The sequence below is a fragment of the Osmerus mordax genome, chromosome 6 (genome assembly GCF_038355195.1).
Source record: "Osmerus mordax isolate fOsmMor3 chromosome 6, fOsmMor3.pri, whole genome shotgun sequence".
In the NCBI taxonomy this organism is placed as follows: Eukaryota; Metazoa; Chordata; class Actinopteri; order Osmeriformes; family Osmeridae; genus Osmerus; species Osmerus mordax.
The window spans coordinates 20,355,943-20,372,829 of record NC_090055.1 but is presented as its reverse complement, the minus strand read 5'-3'; the positions used below and the strand labels follow the sequence as shown (position 1 = coordinate 20,372,829).

At 50.6% G+C, this 16,887-nt stretch overlaps 1 protein-coding gene across 2 annotated transcripts; it reads left to right on the top strand.

Annotated features, from left to right (window-relative positions):
• The first annotated feature begins 418 nt into the window (after positions 1–418).
• Positions 419–15,166, top strand: eva1ba (eva-1 homolog Ba (C. elegans)). Of its 2 annotated transcripts, none has more exons than XM_067238228.1 (3): positions 419–731; positions 12,586–12,679; positions 13,441–15,166. In XM_067238228.1, exons 2-3 carry the CDS (start codon positions 12,613–12,615, stop codon positions 13,872–13,874), a joined length of 501 nt encoding a protein of 166 aa, XP_067094329.1. In that variant the 5' UTR covers positions 419–731; positions 12,586–12,612; the 3' UTR covers positions 13,875–15,166. The 2 variants fall into 2 exon arrangements, with proteins under 2 accessions (XP_067094329.1, XP_067094330.1); XM_067238229.1 differs by lacking the exon at positions 419–731 and adding an exon at positions 12,010–12,162.
• The last annotated feature ends 1,721 nt before the right edge of the window (positions 15,167–16,887 follow it).

Below are 16,887 nucleotides of genomic sequence, written 5' to 3'. Positions count from 1 at the left end.
TCCACCAAACGCTCTAAACAGTGTTGTTTGGTTTCCTACCTGTGGCTCTGACATGAGGCTCTGACTGTAAACAACCCCGACTCTGTGCCCCAGTGTCTGTCCTGTCTGCTGTCGCTCTGTCGTCACAGTGGAAAATCTCTGCTGGCTAATTTGCCTGGGGTTGGCTTTTCCTGCTTATTTCCTTAACAACGGTGGGAAAGACCCCCCCCCCTCTCTTCCTCCCCTCCCTCCCTCCTCCCCTCCCTCCTCCCCTCCCTCTCTCCAAACAGAGCCTGCCCCTTTTTGGTTGTTCATACTTTTTTTCCCCTTTCCTTCTCTCTCTCACACAGTCTCTGACTAGCTCTCTTTATGTCTCTCTCTCTCACCCTCACCCTCTCTCTCTCTCTCTCTTTCTCTCTGCAAGCCAGTCAACAGTAAGACAGCCTTGCGTGTCGTAGTGGAGTCGGGAGGAGAGAGATCTGCTCACGCTGTCAAAGAGAGGACAACCCCTCCTGTTCCTCCCATTCCTACTCGACCCTGAACCCCTGAATCATCTCCCTGGAGCAACCCCGACAACAGCCCCTGCTCCCCCCAGAGAGAGAGAGAGAGAGAGAGAGTGAGCGAGAGAGGAAGACCCTCGCCGTTACTTTTCAAATCTGGAGGCAGCACGTGGATCGGTCTGACCGGGCTTTTGAGTCTAACTTTCTCTGACAGGAATGACTCGTTCTGGAGAAGCTTCTGCTTGAGTCCTGGTGAGTTAGCCTCTCGTTCACCCGTGTGCAATGCAGGTGTGTGTTCTCACTCTGTGAGCTGGTTTGGTCTTGTGTTTGGTGTGTCTCAAGTTCAAGTGTTCAAGTGGCTTTTTATTGTCGATACATAAAACAACACAGAGCCACAGAAGAACGACACATAAAACAAGTAGTGCAAAAATACATTGCGAATGTAAACATAACATATGGTGCCATGACATCAGCAGATAAGCTACACTACACAGCAGCCAGGTAAAAGTGACAGCATAGTTTGTCCTTGTGTAGAGGGAGAGTGTGAAGCTAGTGGGGGTCTAAGCGTGGTTTGGGTTTGCACGCGTGCAATAGGGCTGGTCTGATACACATGCTAGTATATAGAACACAGGCTAGTAGATAGAACACATGCTAGCACATGGAACACAGAACGTAGGCTAACACACACACTCAAATTGTACACCTATACACACTCAAACTGTACACCCCCACACAGACACATACTCAAACTGTACAAACACACACCCACTGATGTGAGTCCCTTTCTCGGACACACACACACCCACACACACACAGACTGACCACTTGACAGTCCCGTGCAGTCTGAGTTGACCCTAACCCTCAGTGTCAGGACTGGTGGAGGTCAGAGGTCAGAGGTCAGTTCCTCTTATCACTGTGAGATGTTTACACTCTGGGGTCACCACCGGTGACTGTATCTCTGTGGGCGGGATGCCTACCGTCAGATAAACAAAGGAGTGAATAACCCACCTTTACACACACACACGCACCCCACACCCACCACACACCCCACACACACACACCACCCACCTTTACACACACACACCCCACCCACCACACACCCCACACACACACACCACCCACCTTTACACACACACACGCACACCCCACCCACCACACACCCCACACACACACACCACCCATCTTTACACACACACATGCACCCCCCACCCACCACACACCCCACACACACACACCAAAGGTTTTTTAGTTGTTTTTTTTACGATTGATTTCTCTGTGATCTCCCTGCTGTTTATCCAAGCATCCCCTTGTTCTGTAGGCCCCTCCTGCTGTGTTATCACTGGGCCTGCCTTATCTGCTCCTGGGGTGGACATGGCCTGGGGGTCAGGGGGGTCAGTCCCAGGCTGGTCTAAACTCCCAGGTGTCAGGAGGAGAGGATGGGAGTGAGGAAGGAGGAGGGAGGGAGGGAGGGATGGAGGGAGTGAGGAAGGAGGGAGGGAGGGAGGGAGGGAGGGAGGGAGGGAGGGAGGGAGGGAGGGAGGGAGGGAGGGAGGGAGGGAGGGAGGGAGGGAGGGAGGGAGGGAGGGAGGGAGGGAGGGAGGGAGGGAGGGAGGGAGGGAGGGAGAAGAGGAGGGAGGATAACTAGTATAAGTCAGTAGGAGGACTAACATGGTGGAGGTGACTTCAGGAGACCAGGAAGAGGTCTGTGTCTGAAAGTGGGTTCATCCACAATCCTCCAGAACTGAACTTTGCCTAGGCTGGACCCTGCTCTCTTTTAGGCTGTGTTTCACCTCTGACCTCTGGACTAGGCCAGACTCTGCTCTATTCCAGCGTGTGTTTGACTTGTTAGATCCTGCCAGGTTTACCCAAGGCTGTCCTCTTTCTCTTCTGTTTACTCTTGAGCATTTGGGTAAAGAACATTAACCAGGGCGTTGGAGTGTGGAAATCTTGTAGAGATTCAAAGGAGAGGGCAAGGTCTAGCACCAGTTCACACTGGGTACTAATCAACTAAAGACCACAACCATCACCAACACTGCTCTGCTCTATCACCAACACCACACCTCTGCTCTATCACCAACACTGCTCTGCTCTATCACCATCACTACACCTCTGCTCTATCACCATCACCACACCTCTGCTCTATCACCAACACTGCTCTGCTCTATCACCATCACCAACACTGCTCTATCACCATCACCAACAGTGCTCTGCTCTATCACCATCACCACACTTCTGCTCTATCACCATCACCACACCTCTGCTCTATCACCATCACCAACACTGCTCTGCTCTATCACCATCACCAACACTGCTCTGCTCTATCACCATCACCACACCTCTGCTCTATCACCAACACCACACTTCTGCTCTATCACCAACACCACACCTCTGCTCTATCACCATCACCACACCTCTGCTCTATCACCAACACTGCTCTGCTCTATCACCATCACCAACACTGCTCTGCTCTATCACCAACACCACACTTCTGCTCTATCACCATCACCACACCTCTGCTCTATCACCATCACCAACACACCTCTGCTCTATCACCATCACCAACACTGCTCTGCTCTATCACCATTACCACACCTCTGCTCTATCACCAACACCACACTTCTGCTCTATCACCATCACCAACACTGCTCTGCTCTATCACCATCACCACACCTCTGCTCTATCACCAACACCACACTTCTGCTCTATCACCATCACCAACACTGCTCTGCTCTATCACCATCACCACACCTCTGCTCTATCACCAACACCACACTTCTGCTCTATCACCATCACCAACACTGCTCTGCTCTATCACCATCACCACACCTCTGCTCTATCACCAACACCACACTTCTGCTCTATCACCATCACCACACTTCTGCTCTATCACCATCACCAACACTGCTCTGCTCTATCACCAACACTGCTCTGCTCTATCACCAACACTGCTCTGCTCTATCACCATCACCACACTTCTGCTCTATCACCATCACCACACCTCTGCTCTATCACCATCACCAACACTGCTCTGCTCTATCACCAACACTGCTCTGCTCTATCACCAACACTGCTCTGCTCTATCACCATCACTACACCTCTGCTCTGATCAACTTACTGTTAACTGAAGGATGTAAAATCTTTATGAGTTCAGCCTGACAAAGGTTTTTGTTTAGCACAGCCGTGTTCAACATTCTGGGCCCATTCACCTGTAGCTAAACAGGGCACAACTTAGAGGCCATAAAAACACTGGAGTTCTTTATTAATTAATAGTAAAAAAAAAAGTGTGCAAAAAATGTGGTCTTTGAAAAGCCTCAAAAGAAAGGAAATTCCCAAGATCACCACAACCCAACTCGGACCGCTCTTCTTGTGATGTGTGATGTTAAAGTACAGCCCAACAGCATAGCTCCAGTGCTGGAACAGGTGTCACAGCTGTGTCCTGGAATACACCTGGTTAGTACATGGGCAGCCCCCTCCCCCGCCCCCTCAGGTGTACCCCACAGGTCAGCAGCAGGGCTGTGGGCAGGATGAGGTCGACACCGCCCACACGCCCACGACGACCACAAACAGTCACAGAGGGCTGAGCGATGAGGTTGTGTGGTTCTGGTCAGGGCTGGACCAATCAGACGGCAGGGATCCCTGCTCTGCTATTGGAGCTTGAGAATGGGATCACCTGAGGGGTCTGGGGGAGCTGGAGAGAGGGTGAGACTACACACACTCAAAGATACACACACACACTCACTCACTTAAAGACACACACACACACACTCACTCAAAGATACACCCACACACATGCACTCAAAGATACACACACACACTCACTCACTTAAAGACACACACACACACTCCCTCAAAGATACACACACACACATGCACTCAAAGATACACACACACACACTCACTCACTCACTTAAACACATGTATTCTCTCACATTGAAACACACACACATTCTCACACATTGAAACACAATTGTGCACACACATCAAATTAGGTAGGAATACACCTACACACACACACAAAGGAATGGACGCACACACTTAATCCACACATGGACAGGCACACACACACACACACACACACTCAAAGATACACTCACACACACTCTACTGCTTGAGCCCTAAGGGAATGATGTAACTGGATGAGGGATGCAGTGCTGTGTGTATGCTGAGGTGATCGACTGCAGTGAAGATGTCATCCATATGAACTAAAGAAGCATGAGAGATCTCCTGTGGATTTACATAGAAAAGCTCTCTGTCTCCCATCAGACCAACATCTGGTATCTATTAACCCCCAACCCCCACATGCAGACTTGTAACCCCCACCCTGCCCCCACCCATGCCTCCAGACCCTCACCTCCACCCGACCCTGCCTCCTGCCCCCACCCCTGCCCCCAGACCCTCACCTCCACCTGCCCCTGCCTCCTGCCCCCACCCCTGCCCCCAGACCCTCACCTCCACCCGCCCCTGCCTCCTGACCCCACCCCCACCCCCTCACCTCCACCTGCCCCTGCCTCCTGCCCCCACCCCTGCCCCCAGACCCTCACCTCCACCCGCCCCTGCCTCCTGCCCCCACCCCCGCCCCCAGACCCTCAACTCCACCCACCCCTGCCTCCTGCCCCCACCCCTGCCCCCAGACCCTCATCTCCATCCACCCCTGCACCCCTGGCAGCCCTCTGGGACTCCAGATCTCTCTCTCTGGTTCATGTCTCCTGTAGAAACCATCCGTGTCCTTCCAGGGGTTTAGTGAAGTGTGCAGTGAGAAGTGTGGAAGCTCTGACAAGCTGGCACAGCCAGCGTAGGGGATCACTTACCTCTTTCTCTTTCTGGCTCTCTCTCTCTCTCTGTTTCTCCTACTGCTCCTCTCTTTCACTCTCTCTCTACCATACACTCTCTTTCTGTCTCTCTCTCTCTCTCTCTCTCTCTCTCTCTCTCTCTGTTTCCCAAACTGCTTCTCTCTTTCTCTCTTCCTCTTTTTCTTTCTGTGTTTCTCTTACTGCCTCTCTCTTTCTCTCTCTCTCTAATCAGACAGAAGCCTTTAAAAAGCAACTCAAGACTTTTCTATTCAAGCAGGCTTTTAGTTGGTCAACGTTTTTTATGGTTGTTTGTCACGTTTCTTATTTAAAACTGATCCTGTATTCTTAATTTGTAGTGTTATATTGCATTTTTTTGTGAAGCACTTTGTGATTATTATCTGCGAGAGGTGCTATACCAATAAACTTTACTTACTTACTTACATCCAAGGGGCTGCATAGAGAATACCTGACTGAATTTGATTAGAAGGTTCAGTGAGCAGAATGCACTGAGGCGTTCCAGCCTTGACAGGGTCTGTGAGTCATCAGGTGCCCTGATCTTCTGCTTCCACTGCATGGAGCAGGGGGTGCAGTGCTTGTGTTCCTCCTGGGGGTGCAGTGTTCCTCCTGGGGGTGCAGTGCTTGTGTTCTTCCTGGGGGTGCAGTGTTCCTCCTGGGGGTGCAGTGCTTGTGTTCTTCCTGGGGGTGCAGTGTTCCTCCTGGGGGTGCAGTGCTTGTGTTCCTCCTGGGGGTGCAGTGCTTGTGTTCCTCCTGGGGGCGCAGTGCTTGTGTTCCTCCTGGGGGCGCAGTGCTTGTGTTCCTCCTGGGGGGGCAGTGCTTGTGTTCCTCCTGGGGGCGCAGTGCTTGTGTTCCTCCTGGGGGTGCAGTGCTTGTGTTCTTCCTGGGGGTGCAGTGCTTGTGTTCCTCCTGGGGGTGCAGTGCTTGTGTTCCTCCTGGGGGTGCAGTGCTTGTGTTCCTCCTGGGGGTGCAGTGCTTGTGTTCCTCCTGGGGGTGCAGTGCTTGTGTTCTTCCTGGGGGTGCAGTGCTTGTGTTCCTCCTGGGGGTGCAGTGCTTGTGTTCCTCCTGGGGGTGCAGTGCTTGTGTTCCTCCTGGGGGTGCAGTGCTTGTGTTCTTCCTGGGGGTGCAGTGCTTGTGTTCCTCCTGGGGGTGCAGTGCTTGTGTTCCTCCTGGGGGCGCAGTGCTTGTGTTCCTCCTGGGGGTGCAGTGCTTGTGTTCCTCCTGGGGGTGCAGTGCTTGTGTTCTTCCTGGGTTTCTGGGAGGTCCTGACCCAGTGCAGTGGTCTCCAGATGAGCCCATGCTGACTGCACCACGTCACCCAGCTGATGGTCACCACATGTAGCTCCTGCCTCCTCTTCCGCCTCCTCTCCCTTTCTTCCCCCTTCCTTACCCCACCACCTCCCCTCCTCCTCTACCTCCCCTTCCATCGCATCCCACCTCCCCGAGCTTTGCAAGGTTTCTTCCAAGGTTCTGAGAAAGTCCTCAATGGCCTTCAAGACAGAATGCCTTCCCCACATACCAGCTCACCTGAAAAGAACTCTGCAAACAAAAGAGACAAAACACAGGGAACATAGAACACACAGAACACAGGGAACATAGAACACACAGAACATAGTACACCAGCCCCACTCACAGAACGTGTCATTGTTCATCGAGTGGAAAGTTACTGCCTGCACCTTTGTGGGTTTGGGGAGAGAGCGTCAACTTCCAGCACAGGTCTCGTTTCTCCTTCCTTGGATGCTCTCTGCTCTCCTGGCCAGAACAACGGTCAGGAGATCTTGGCTGGCACGGTTCACGGTTGGGGAGAATCCTCGGAGGTCTGGCTGAGACAGCCTGGAAAAGCGCTCCCAGAGAGCAGTTAAAGTTAAGGAATGAAAAGTCCATGAGATGCTTCTGTGATACACATTCAGGTAGTTTGGGGTTATGAGCAGCAGGGGGATCGCTATTAACCTTCGTTTCTGCTACTTGTGGAACTGTTGAGCTTTTGTGAGGAAAAACGCAGACCGGCTTTATTCTAGGGTGGTGTTAGGGTGGTGTTAGCGTAGCATAGCGCGGCATAGTGCGGCATAGCAGGCGTAGCATAGTGCAGCATAGAACATTCTAGCAGGTAGTCAAGTGGAAAAGACTGCGTGATATGAGAACAGTGAATAAATTACTACAGTAAATAAATTCTCCTGTGACCTTAATTAGCTACCATGGATCATTAAGTCCAGACGGATTTTCTCTCGGTAGCAGAACCACAAGCAAAGACTGAAAACAGGGATGATTTTTTTTAAATGTAGGCCTAGGCTACATATCCAGGGTAGACTTGATGCATGGTATAAATTATTCTCAGGATTCCTTCACAACATCGGTCTCTCTGATCTAACCCGACACGGATGATGAGTTTTCTGTGTAAGAAAAACAACAAGATGTGATTGAATTTAAATCTAGACTCGTTCAGTCCCTGAAGCCCCGCGCCAGAGACAACCTCATGAGACTATATATCGTGCCAGTAAATTCTTGCGGCTGTAAGGAAATTCTAGGTGTCAAACTTAGTCTCTTCTCTCTGTGGTCCTGAGTGTGTCATTACGTCGGAGTAAACTCGGCCACACTCACTCGCCTGCGCAATCTGTCTTTCAACATCCTCATTTCAAGACTCAATTATGGCTCAACTCCCTGAATAAATGGAACTCTGAGGCTGTGAGGCGTTCTCCGCCGTGGCTGGACACTTCTGAGGTTCACTGTTTTGTTTTTGACGGTTTATAACTTCCCCGTGAGTGTCTGGGGAAAGCAGCTTCTGTTTGGCGCCGAAGAGGACGAACTCTTACTGGCTTCCACAGGCCTGTCCCTGTCAGAGTGTGGTCCATTCATCATCCCCGTTCAGACAGGCAGCCTGTTCAGATCCCATCATGGTGCAGGCCGTGCTGTTGTGTGACAGGGCGTAGCTCCGGTCCAGACGGACGGATCCAGACCCTGAAGGACGGATCCAGACCCTGAAGGACGGATCCAGACCCTGAAGGACGGATCCAGACCCTGAAGGACGGATCCAGACCCTGAAGGAAGGAAAGGCCATTGTGGTCTTCTTCACGTAGACGACAGAAATATCCCGCCATGTGACAGTGCTGGTCGGTCGTCCCTGCGGAAACAACAGCGCTCTGTCAGGAACAGAAGCGGAAGTCTCTCCAAGACTCTCGCCGCACGCTGTTTATCTTGGCCTCGATCACAACAACAGCTCCTTTGGTCTCACATCATTAACTCATCCTTTTGACCAACATCTTGATTCTTGGATAAACTTTTCTGTATTTTCTTTCACATCCAGTTATCCCATCTCTTCTCATGGACGGATGGCAGGTCCTGTTTTCGGGCCACGTTCAGAGGAGATAAGACGTGTTCTTTTCCCACACGCTCGTTGACGAAGGTCCGGACTGTTTTCATTAAAATAGATGACGCCATTCTGTAGGACGTTAAATCGCAGCCTGTCTTTGTGAAACCAAAGTCCTTTGGTTTCACTGATCTCTCAGTCTGAGTGTTTTAGCTCACCACCTTTACTATCACAGAATGATAAATGTTTATTTATTTATGTTTTCCCGGGTAACCCTCTTTGAAGGAGCAACAAGTCCCAGTATTTCCAGCTCTCAAGGTCCCTTGAACGTCTTAAAGGTTCAGGGTCTGTATGTCTTCAATCCCTCGGGTTTACATCAACATCTGCTATGGAAACTGATACCATGGAAGTGAAGTCACATGGAGAGAATGACTGAAGGTTGAGTCATGGGATGGTGGGTGTGGAAGGAGTGGGTCTGATAATAATCTTGTCCTGGGGGGAAGACAAACACAACAAAACAACAGGAAAATGGTTAGTGTTTAGATCAGCTTTAAACAGGGTCTCCGGTTGCCATTAAAACCAGCTCTCACAGATGACCTGATGAGGTTTTGGTGCATTCCAGTATGAGACAATTACCTTTATAACCTTTATGACCTTTGACTTCAGGGACAACATATTATTGTGGATTGTATTATTTTATATATTATACTCTTCAGGGAAAAACTGAAGAAATATCTAAAAAAGAGACTTATTTACGGAGTTATAATGTATGGAGATGATTGTCTTTAGCTGATTGACTGGCTGACGAGTTGTTTGGTTGTCTGGCTAGTTGACTGACTGACTGACTGACTGGCTGTCTGGCTGGTGTGAATAGTTTCCAGTATCTGGGCTGGAATTAGACAGAGAGGAGATGACCTTTTTCTGTCCAAACAGGAAGGAAGTACAACAGGAAGTGTGCTGATCTCCACAGTCGGGAGACTGGAGAAACAAAGCCAGCTCATCGTGTCTGGGGGAGGGGGGGGGGGGTCACCATGGGAACCAACAGTGACAGTGACCACTTGTCTGTTTGCCATTGTGAACCCAGAGCTTCAGTGTAAACAGAGTTGGGACATGAGAGATGGGGAATACGCTCACATTTGACATTCAGTTAGCAGACGCTTTCCACCACAGCAACGCACAGATAGTGGATTCTGAACATCCAGATGGTGTACCTAGCGCCTGGACCCAGAGCTGGCGTGCCTAGCGCCTGAACCCAGAGCTGGCGTGCCTAGCGCCTGAACCCAGAGCTGGCGTGCCTAGCGCCTGAACCCAGAGCTGGCGTGCCTAGCGCCTGAACCCAGAGCTGGCGTGCGTATTATCTCAGCTGGCACACAGGGTCCATCTGCAGCCAGACAGGTCCACATCTACAGAAGCACAGAGGCTCAGTTAAACCAACTCAGAGGCCTGGCAGAGAGAGATCACAGCAGAGAGAGACCTCACAGCACATTACCACCACTCCTCCCCCAACTGGCTGGGCTGTGTTCAGTCAGACCAGATAGAGAGGGATAGGGAGAGGAAAAAGACAGAAAGAGAGAGGAGGGGAGGAGAGAGAGAGAGAGAGAGAGAGAGAGAGAGAGAGAGAGAGAGGGAGAGGGAGAATTTCATTTACACCAAAGAGAGAGAGCAAGAGTATTTCAGTCAGACCAGAAGCAGGGAGACAAATGTTTCAATGCTATTGATGTAAATGAACTCAAGCTTGAACAAGACAAGAGATGAACATGTTAGAGGTGTAGATGAGAGGTCAAGTCTCTGGTCTGGTTAGACCCCCTGCTGGACCTCTCTCATAGAGCGTGGAGGGACGTGTGTGAAGTGCGTGTGTAAACATGCTGGGACGTGTGTAAACGTGCTTGCAGGACCCGTCTGCTTTAATGTGACGGAGAAACTCTGCTCCCTGTCTCTAGCACGGTCCAGTATCCCGCGGCAACAGCAAAAGGCCCGTCATTGTTTGTGTTGGGAACGCCTCAGTGAGTTAGGATGTGATGTGGTCTGACGACGTCTCTGTGTGTGTGTGTGTGTGTGTGTGTGTTTGCTCTTGTCTCAGGGCAGCCAAATGAACTGTTTGACCAGAGAAGCCAAGGACTCAGCCTTCAATAGAGAGAGACAGACTCGATCATTCAGTATGAAATTCCACTTCTCATAACCCCCTTAACCAGGCCAGGCCAGGCCAGGCGTAAGAGCTGAACTGTTTGTGAGATTTACACTTCATCCGTCTACAGTCTGCAGTGCTTGCTCCTCACGTCTGACTGCTCAAACGCTTTCGACTCTCTCAAGGCTTGTGCGGCGGACGACACAGTCTGCCTGCATGTGGTTAACATGTGCGTGTCCTCTGGAATCGGCCTGCCTTTTCCAAACTCCCTCGTCAAAAAATAAGTACAAATAAATACTTCATAAATCATAGCGATTTTCAGCGTGCAAACCACGGCCTTGGAGGTTATCAACGTGCGCAATTAGGGAATTAAAACCCAAACATGCGGTTAGGTTCACTTTTTGTGGGTTGTTATGATCTCCGAAAAACCACATGGAAATACTTAGAGTGTGATAGTGTGTGAGCTATTTCCCCAGGTTGTGTGTCTGGGGTGCAGTCGGCCATCTCGTTATATCTGAACTGCATGTTTGTCCCCCTGGGAGCCCTAACACCAAACACATGTGTAGCATGTTAGCCATCGAGTGGCTAATGCTAACGCTAGCATGTTGGAGGGTTCAAGGCCCCTCTGGTTGTGCTGTCGTCCTCCTCTACCCCTCTTCCCTCCTCCCCCTTCCCCTCCTCCCCTCTATGCTCCCCTTCTCCTCCTCTCCTCTCCTCCCCTTTTCTTTGTCAAAGCTCCGCTGTGCCATGTTGCCATGACATGATGTCATCACAACAGAGGAAAGTTGAACAATAGCGAGCCGGATGAGAAAGGGCAGAGTCAGCAGGAAATGCTGTATGACAAGAGGGGGGGGGGGGAGAGGGGGGGGGGGGGGGTACACAGGAAATACAGACAGACCCAACCCAACCACATGACCTGGAGGTAGAGTGTTCCATGCAGTCAAACCCCAGCCTGGCCCGAGATTGGAAACAGGCTGTCTGGATGAGGGACAGGAGGTCGGGGGTAGGGGAGAGAGACAGAGAGAGAGAGGGAGAGGGAGAGAGAGACAGGGAGAGAGAGGGAGAGGGAGAGAGAGACAGGGAGAGAGACAGAGGCTTGATTATTCAGCGGGGTGGGATAGGGGATAGGGTTAGCGTAGAGAGCCTGGAGGTGATTGGCTGAAATCAAAAAGAGACGGAAGGGTGGATGGTGGGTGTGTCAGGAGGGGCGTGGCAGCGCGAGGTTGCTCTGGCGGAAACTTGACACTTCCTGGAGGCTCTGGGAGGAGGAAGACACCACGACGACGCTGGGAGGACTGGGAGGACTAGAGGACTGGGAGGACTAGAGGACTAGAGGACCAGAGGACAGGCGAGTCTCACAGAGGGTTGGGGTCTCAGACAGGAAACAGAGGAGGGAGAACTGATCCGGAGCAAGGTTCCTGGGAGGAGAAAGTCCAAGCAAACATTTGGGTAAACGAAACTCAGGTCCTTGACTTTGTGCTCTCAGCCAATCAAACTGGGTGGCTCTCAGAGGGAAGGCTTTTCATTGGCGACTGGGAGGACTTGACCCTTGACCCCTCCAAAGGGGCCTATTGCAGCCCACGGAGAGCCAGAGCCATGTGGCGCGAGCATCGCCCCTCCCGGTCAGTGCCGGTATTTAGGACACAGAAGAGCTTTTGTTTGGCAGTTGGAGCCCTCCCTCCCATCCCACCCACCCAGAGACACATGGAGAAGTGCTGTGGTCAGTGGGTTTCCCTCAGCTCACAACAGCCAGGGTGGCATTGAGGGGGGGGTCGTAAAGCACTCAGGCTGGTCTGTGAACAGGGGGGAGGGGCGGGGGCGGGAGGCGTTGCGTGTCTCCGGAGCGGTTCTGACTGTACTTGTTGTGTTTAGGTGTGAGGAGGAAGACAGGGAGACGACATGGATGTGAAGAGGAAGGAGATGGACCTGCTGAGCAACAGCATGGCGGCCTACGCACACATCAAAGGTCAGCGACCACGCCCTCTCGCCATGACACGGCTGTTTAGCGGATGTTTGTGTGTGAAGCAACATGCAGGAAGGGCAATCAAGCCAGTGAACTGTTGATCTGCAGTCCAATCCTGTGCCACTGAGCCATGTCAGTTATCACAAACTCGGTTATAAGGTTTATACCATGGCATACTGTAGCCTATATTTTGTAATAATCCACGCATTTTGTTTTTGAAACATTTCAAAACATACAGGATAGGATCCACACAGTCCCTCTACACCATAAAATACATAGACAGTTTTTAAACAGACATTGAATGCATATTTAGTGGTTGAAACCCTTTTAACGGTTGCAGTAAGATGATTGCTGAATGTCTACTTGAAGGACTAGAACACGATATGCTTCTTATTCACCCCATCTCAGCAGGGCTTCGTTCTTAAACGTGTGGAGTAAACGAGGAACACATGCAGCGAATAACATCACGACTCAGTGTTTGAACAACCAAAGCATGGATGTTTGTTTCTCTGACTGTCTTTCCCATCCCTGGTCCTCGGGCCCCACTGCCCTGCATGTTCTAGATGTTTCCCTCTTCCAACACACCTGGTTCAAATGAACGGGTCATTATCGAGCTCAGCAGAAGCCTGATAACGACCGCTTCATCTGAATCAGGTGTGTTGAAGCAGGGAAACGTCTAGAACATGCAGGGCAGAGGGGCACAAGGACCAGGGTTGGGAACCACTGCTCTACGACTATCTGACGGTCCTGTTTCCTCCCCACAGACAACCCGGAGAGCTTCGGCCTGTACTTTGTGATCGGTGTGTGTTTCGGCCTGGTGCTCACCCTGTGCCTGCTCGTCATCCGCATCTCCTGCAAGCCCCGCCTGGCCACCAAGCCGCCTGCGCCTGAGAAGAAGTGCCTGAAGGACTTCAGCGAGGATGAGGATGAGGAAGAGAGCGAGGACGAGGAGGAGGAGGAGGAGGAAGGGGACGTGGAAGCACCGGCGACGCTGCCCAGCACAGAGATCGCCGTCGGCAACCACAACAGCCAATCGGACGGGACTTTGAGCGTGAACGTGTTCACGTCTGCCGAGGAGCTGGAGCGGGCGCAGCGATTGGAGGAGAGGGAGCGAATCATACGCGAGATCTGGAGGAACGGGCAGCCGGATATTTTGGGTTCAGGAACGGGGACCATCGGAAGGGTTCACTACTACTAACACTACCCCCACCGCCCCACATCCTGCCAGGGCGAGTCACTTCCTGTGGGTCTTAACACTGCCCCTCCCCCCGCCGCCTCACATCCTGCCAGAGCGAGTCACTTCCTGTGGTGAACTGTGGGTATTCCCCAGAGGGGCTCTAGGACCCAGCAGGAGTCATGATGGAGAACACTGGGACAGGAGGAAGCTAGGTGCTGGCCTAGAGGTCAGCGTTGCCATAGTGATCATGGTCGGGCGTGGCTCATAGTAGTTCACGTTGCACTTCAACCAGACCTTATCTCCCCCTCTACTCCCTTTCCTCCCCCATCGCATCCTCATTCCCCTGTCTCCCCCTGTCTCCCCTCCCCACCCTCTCTTCCATCCTGTCTCCCCCTGTCTCCCCTCCCCACCCTCTCTTCCATCCTGTCTCCCCCTGTCTCCCCTCCCCACCCTCTCTTCCATCCTGTCTCCCCCTGTCTCCCCTCCCCACCCTCTCTTCCACCCTGTCTCCCCCCTCTCCCCTCCCATCACCCCCTTCTATCCCCCAACCCCCCTACCCCATTTAGGAGTAACCCTGCAGTCATGTGAGTGGTGCCCCAGCAAGGGGGGCTGGGGGCCAGTGGTGCCCCCATCTGGCCTCAGGAAGCAGGCCTGCTGGTGACCGTGACTGAGGGGGCCGCAGGGGGCCGAGGGGGGCCGAGCGGGCGTGCAGAACGTGTGTCCTCAGACTGAAACACCAAGAAATGGAATGTTGATGTACGGTGACCAGGCCACTGCTGTTGAACGATTTACGGCAAGAAAATAGGACCAAATGTTTTACAACAGCAGGTCTTTTATTTGTTGTCCTTTTGGAATGAGGATGTTTCCTCTTGTACGTTTACAGAGGGATGTTTCTGTGAACAAAGACCCCAGTGGCTTAAAGAGGTCCCAGAATCTTTGAGGAGGAAATAGCAGAGCTTAAGCAAACAAATGCAAACTGATTTGAGGGATGGTTTTTCACCCAAGGATATAAGGTTGTGTTATTTCAGTTTTAGGAAACAATTACACTAAATTGGGAAATTAAAGAATTACATTTAAATAATTAAATAGATGTTTTGTGGTTGTTTAATTTTGCATTCTGTCCTACGGTCTGTTTTGAAAACAGAGCTGCAGCATAACATGTCCTTGGACCCCAGATATATCCGCAGAGCAAAGTCTGTCTGGATCTGGTGGTTTTGAGACAAACCAAAACACCAAAGACAGGTCTCCATTACTCCCTTGAATGCATTGAAATGTCACAGATATGTTTTTTTATATTAAAAGTTGTAGAAGACTCACAATGACTAATTGTTTCTTCACAGCTGAGGAAGAGAGAACCTTCAGCATGAATCTTAGATAAACGTTCTTACAGAAGAAACTTTTTTATCTTATTTCATAACTTATATTATAACTTATTTTTGTTTTTTATCAGAGACGAAAAATGTATATTCAGTAAAGGGTTTGTATCTGCTTCTCATGGTGTTTGGAGACTTGCAACGCGCCCAAACCTGCGATGAGACTCTCAGAGGAGGTGGTGATGATAGCTATGTGTCCTCCTTGGCTGTCTTGTTAAAGTTGTAAATATGTTTAGGACTATGTCTGTTCAGAGTTCAGCTTATCTGCTCTACGCCAAATCCCAGGATCTACCAGAGAAAGAAAATAATAACACTATACCATTTCTTCTTTATTGAACTTCTATTTTGTGTTCAAAGATTGATAACAATCTTTGTAGATTGTGATCGTGACAGTTAATTTCATTCCTGCCAGCGCCATATGCTAATGCATGAATATAATTAAGACTGAACACATGAATGAGACCAGAGAAGGCTAACAGGCTGGAACTCCAATTAGGAGGCCTGAACAAACAGCCAGCGTCACCGCACAGAGAACCTCAACTCAGCGTGGGAAAAGAACCCGACACGCCACCAAGAGCATCTGAACACGGCCGACGACGGTACGACTGCAGGACTGTAATTTGCGGCTTTCCGACGGATTTGGAAAAACACCAGTTTGTAAATAATCACTGCGACAGCACACTCACTCCTTTCTTTCAGCGAGCTGGGGATTTTTTCCTTCATGTTTGTCTGTGAAACATAACACTCTCTGTAGACGTCAGGCAGGCAAGTTCCCCAGTAAAAGTATTAGAGATGCAAATCAACTAGACACAGGCCTTGAGGATAGTATCTGAGATGAGAGAGTCTGCCGAGTAAGACAAAGCCGTTTCTCTTGTCTCTGTGATGTTGCTAGGATACGTGTTGGTCTGAGGCTGGAGGCTCCGTCTCAGCTGTGGTGAGACTCGGGGCGTCGTCACGCAGGCTGTGCTGATGAACCTCACGCTCCCTCCTCCTGTCTCCTGGACAGAGGCATCCTGTTCTCAGTCGCTGCAGCTTCTAGTCATTTCTAATTTTAACCGATCTGTTTGTTTCCTACAGAGGATTTGACCTTTGGCCTTCAGCTTCCTCTGCCTGTGGCTCTCTGCATGCTCAGCGGTTTCGTCGACTGTTACAGCCAGTTTCATCCTTACAAAAACACATGTTCCTTTCCTGTTCTATTCCTATTTTTATTTGTATTTTTTGTACTATTTAACTGTCTGATAACCCTTGCAGATCATTTTTCTTTTCTTTTTGGTCTCGTCTTCTCATCATGATAGGTGACCATCTAACATGGAATAACTCGTTTGAAAATAAACTGCCCAGTTGTATTTTCCAGGCCATAAGAATACAGTATTGTATTTTAATATACCTTGTAAAAATATAAACAGTACAGTATCAACAGACCGTATTTATTTTTGCTTCTTTCACCTTACACTCGCGGTTCAGCCCTCCAGGAAATATGAACTCAATAATGCGTATTCAATGTGGTTTTTTAAAAATAGTTTGTTCCCATGGCAGTTTGAGAAACCCACTCTCCTTAACGAGCCACAGATGTGCTCCAGATGTGCTCCAGTCTTCGCCTCTCAGTGGCTGTTCCCCAACCAAGTAACCAGCCTCAGACCAGCCTCAGACCAGCCTCAGAC

Bases quoted from the DNA above. Each gene is read 5' to 3' on its own strand.
- eva1ba (XM_067238228.1), top strand. From the start codon at position 12,613: ATGGATGTGAAGAGGAAGGAGATGGACCTGCTGAGCAACAGCATGGCG. The intron at 12,680-13,440 runs GTCAGCGACCAC...TCCTCCCCACAG, and splicing joins GGCCTACGCACACATCAAAG to ACAACCCGGAGAGCTTCGGC.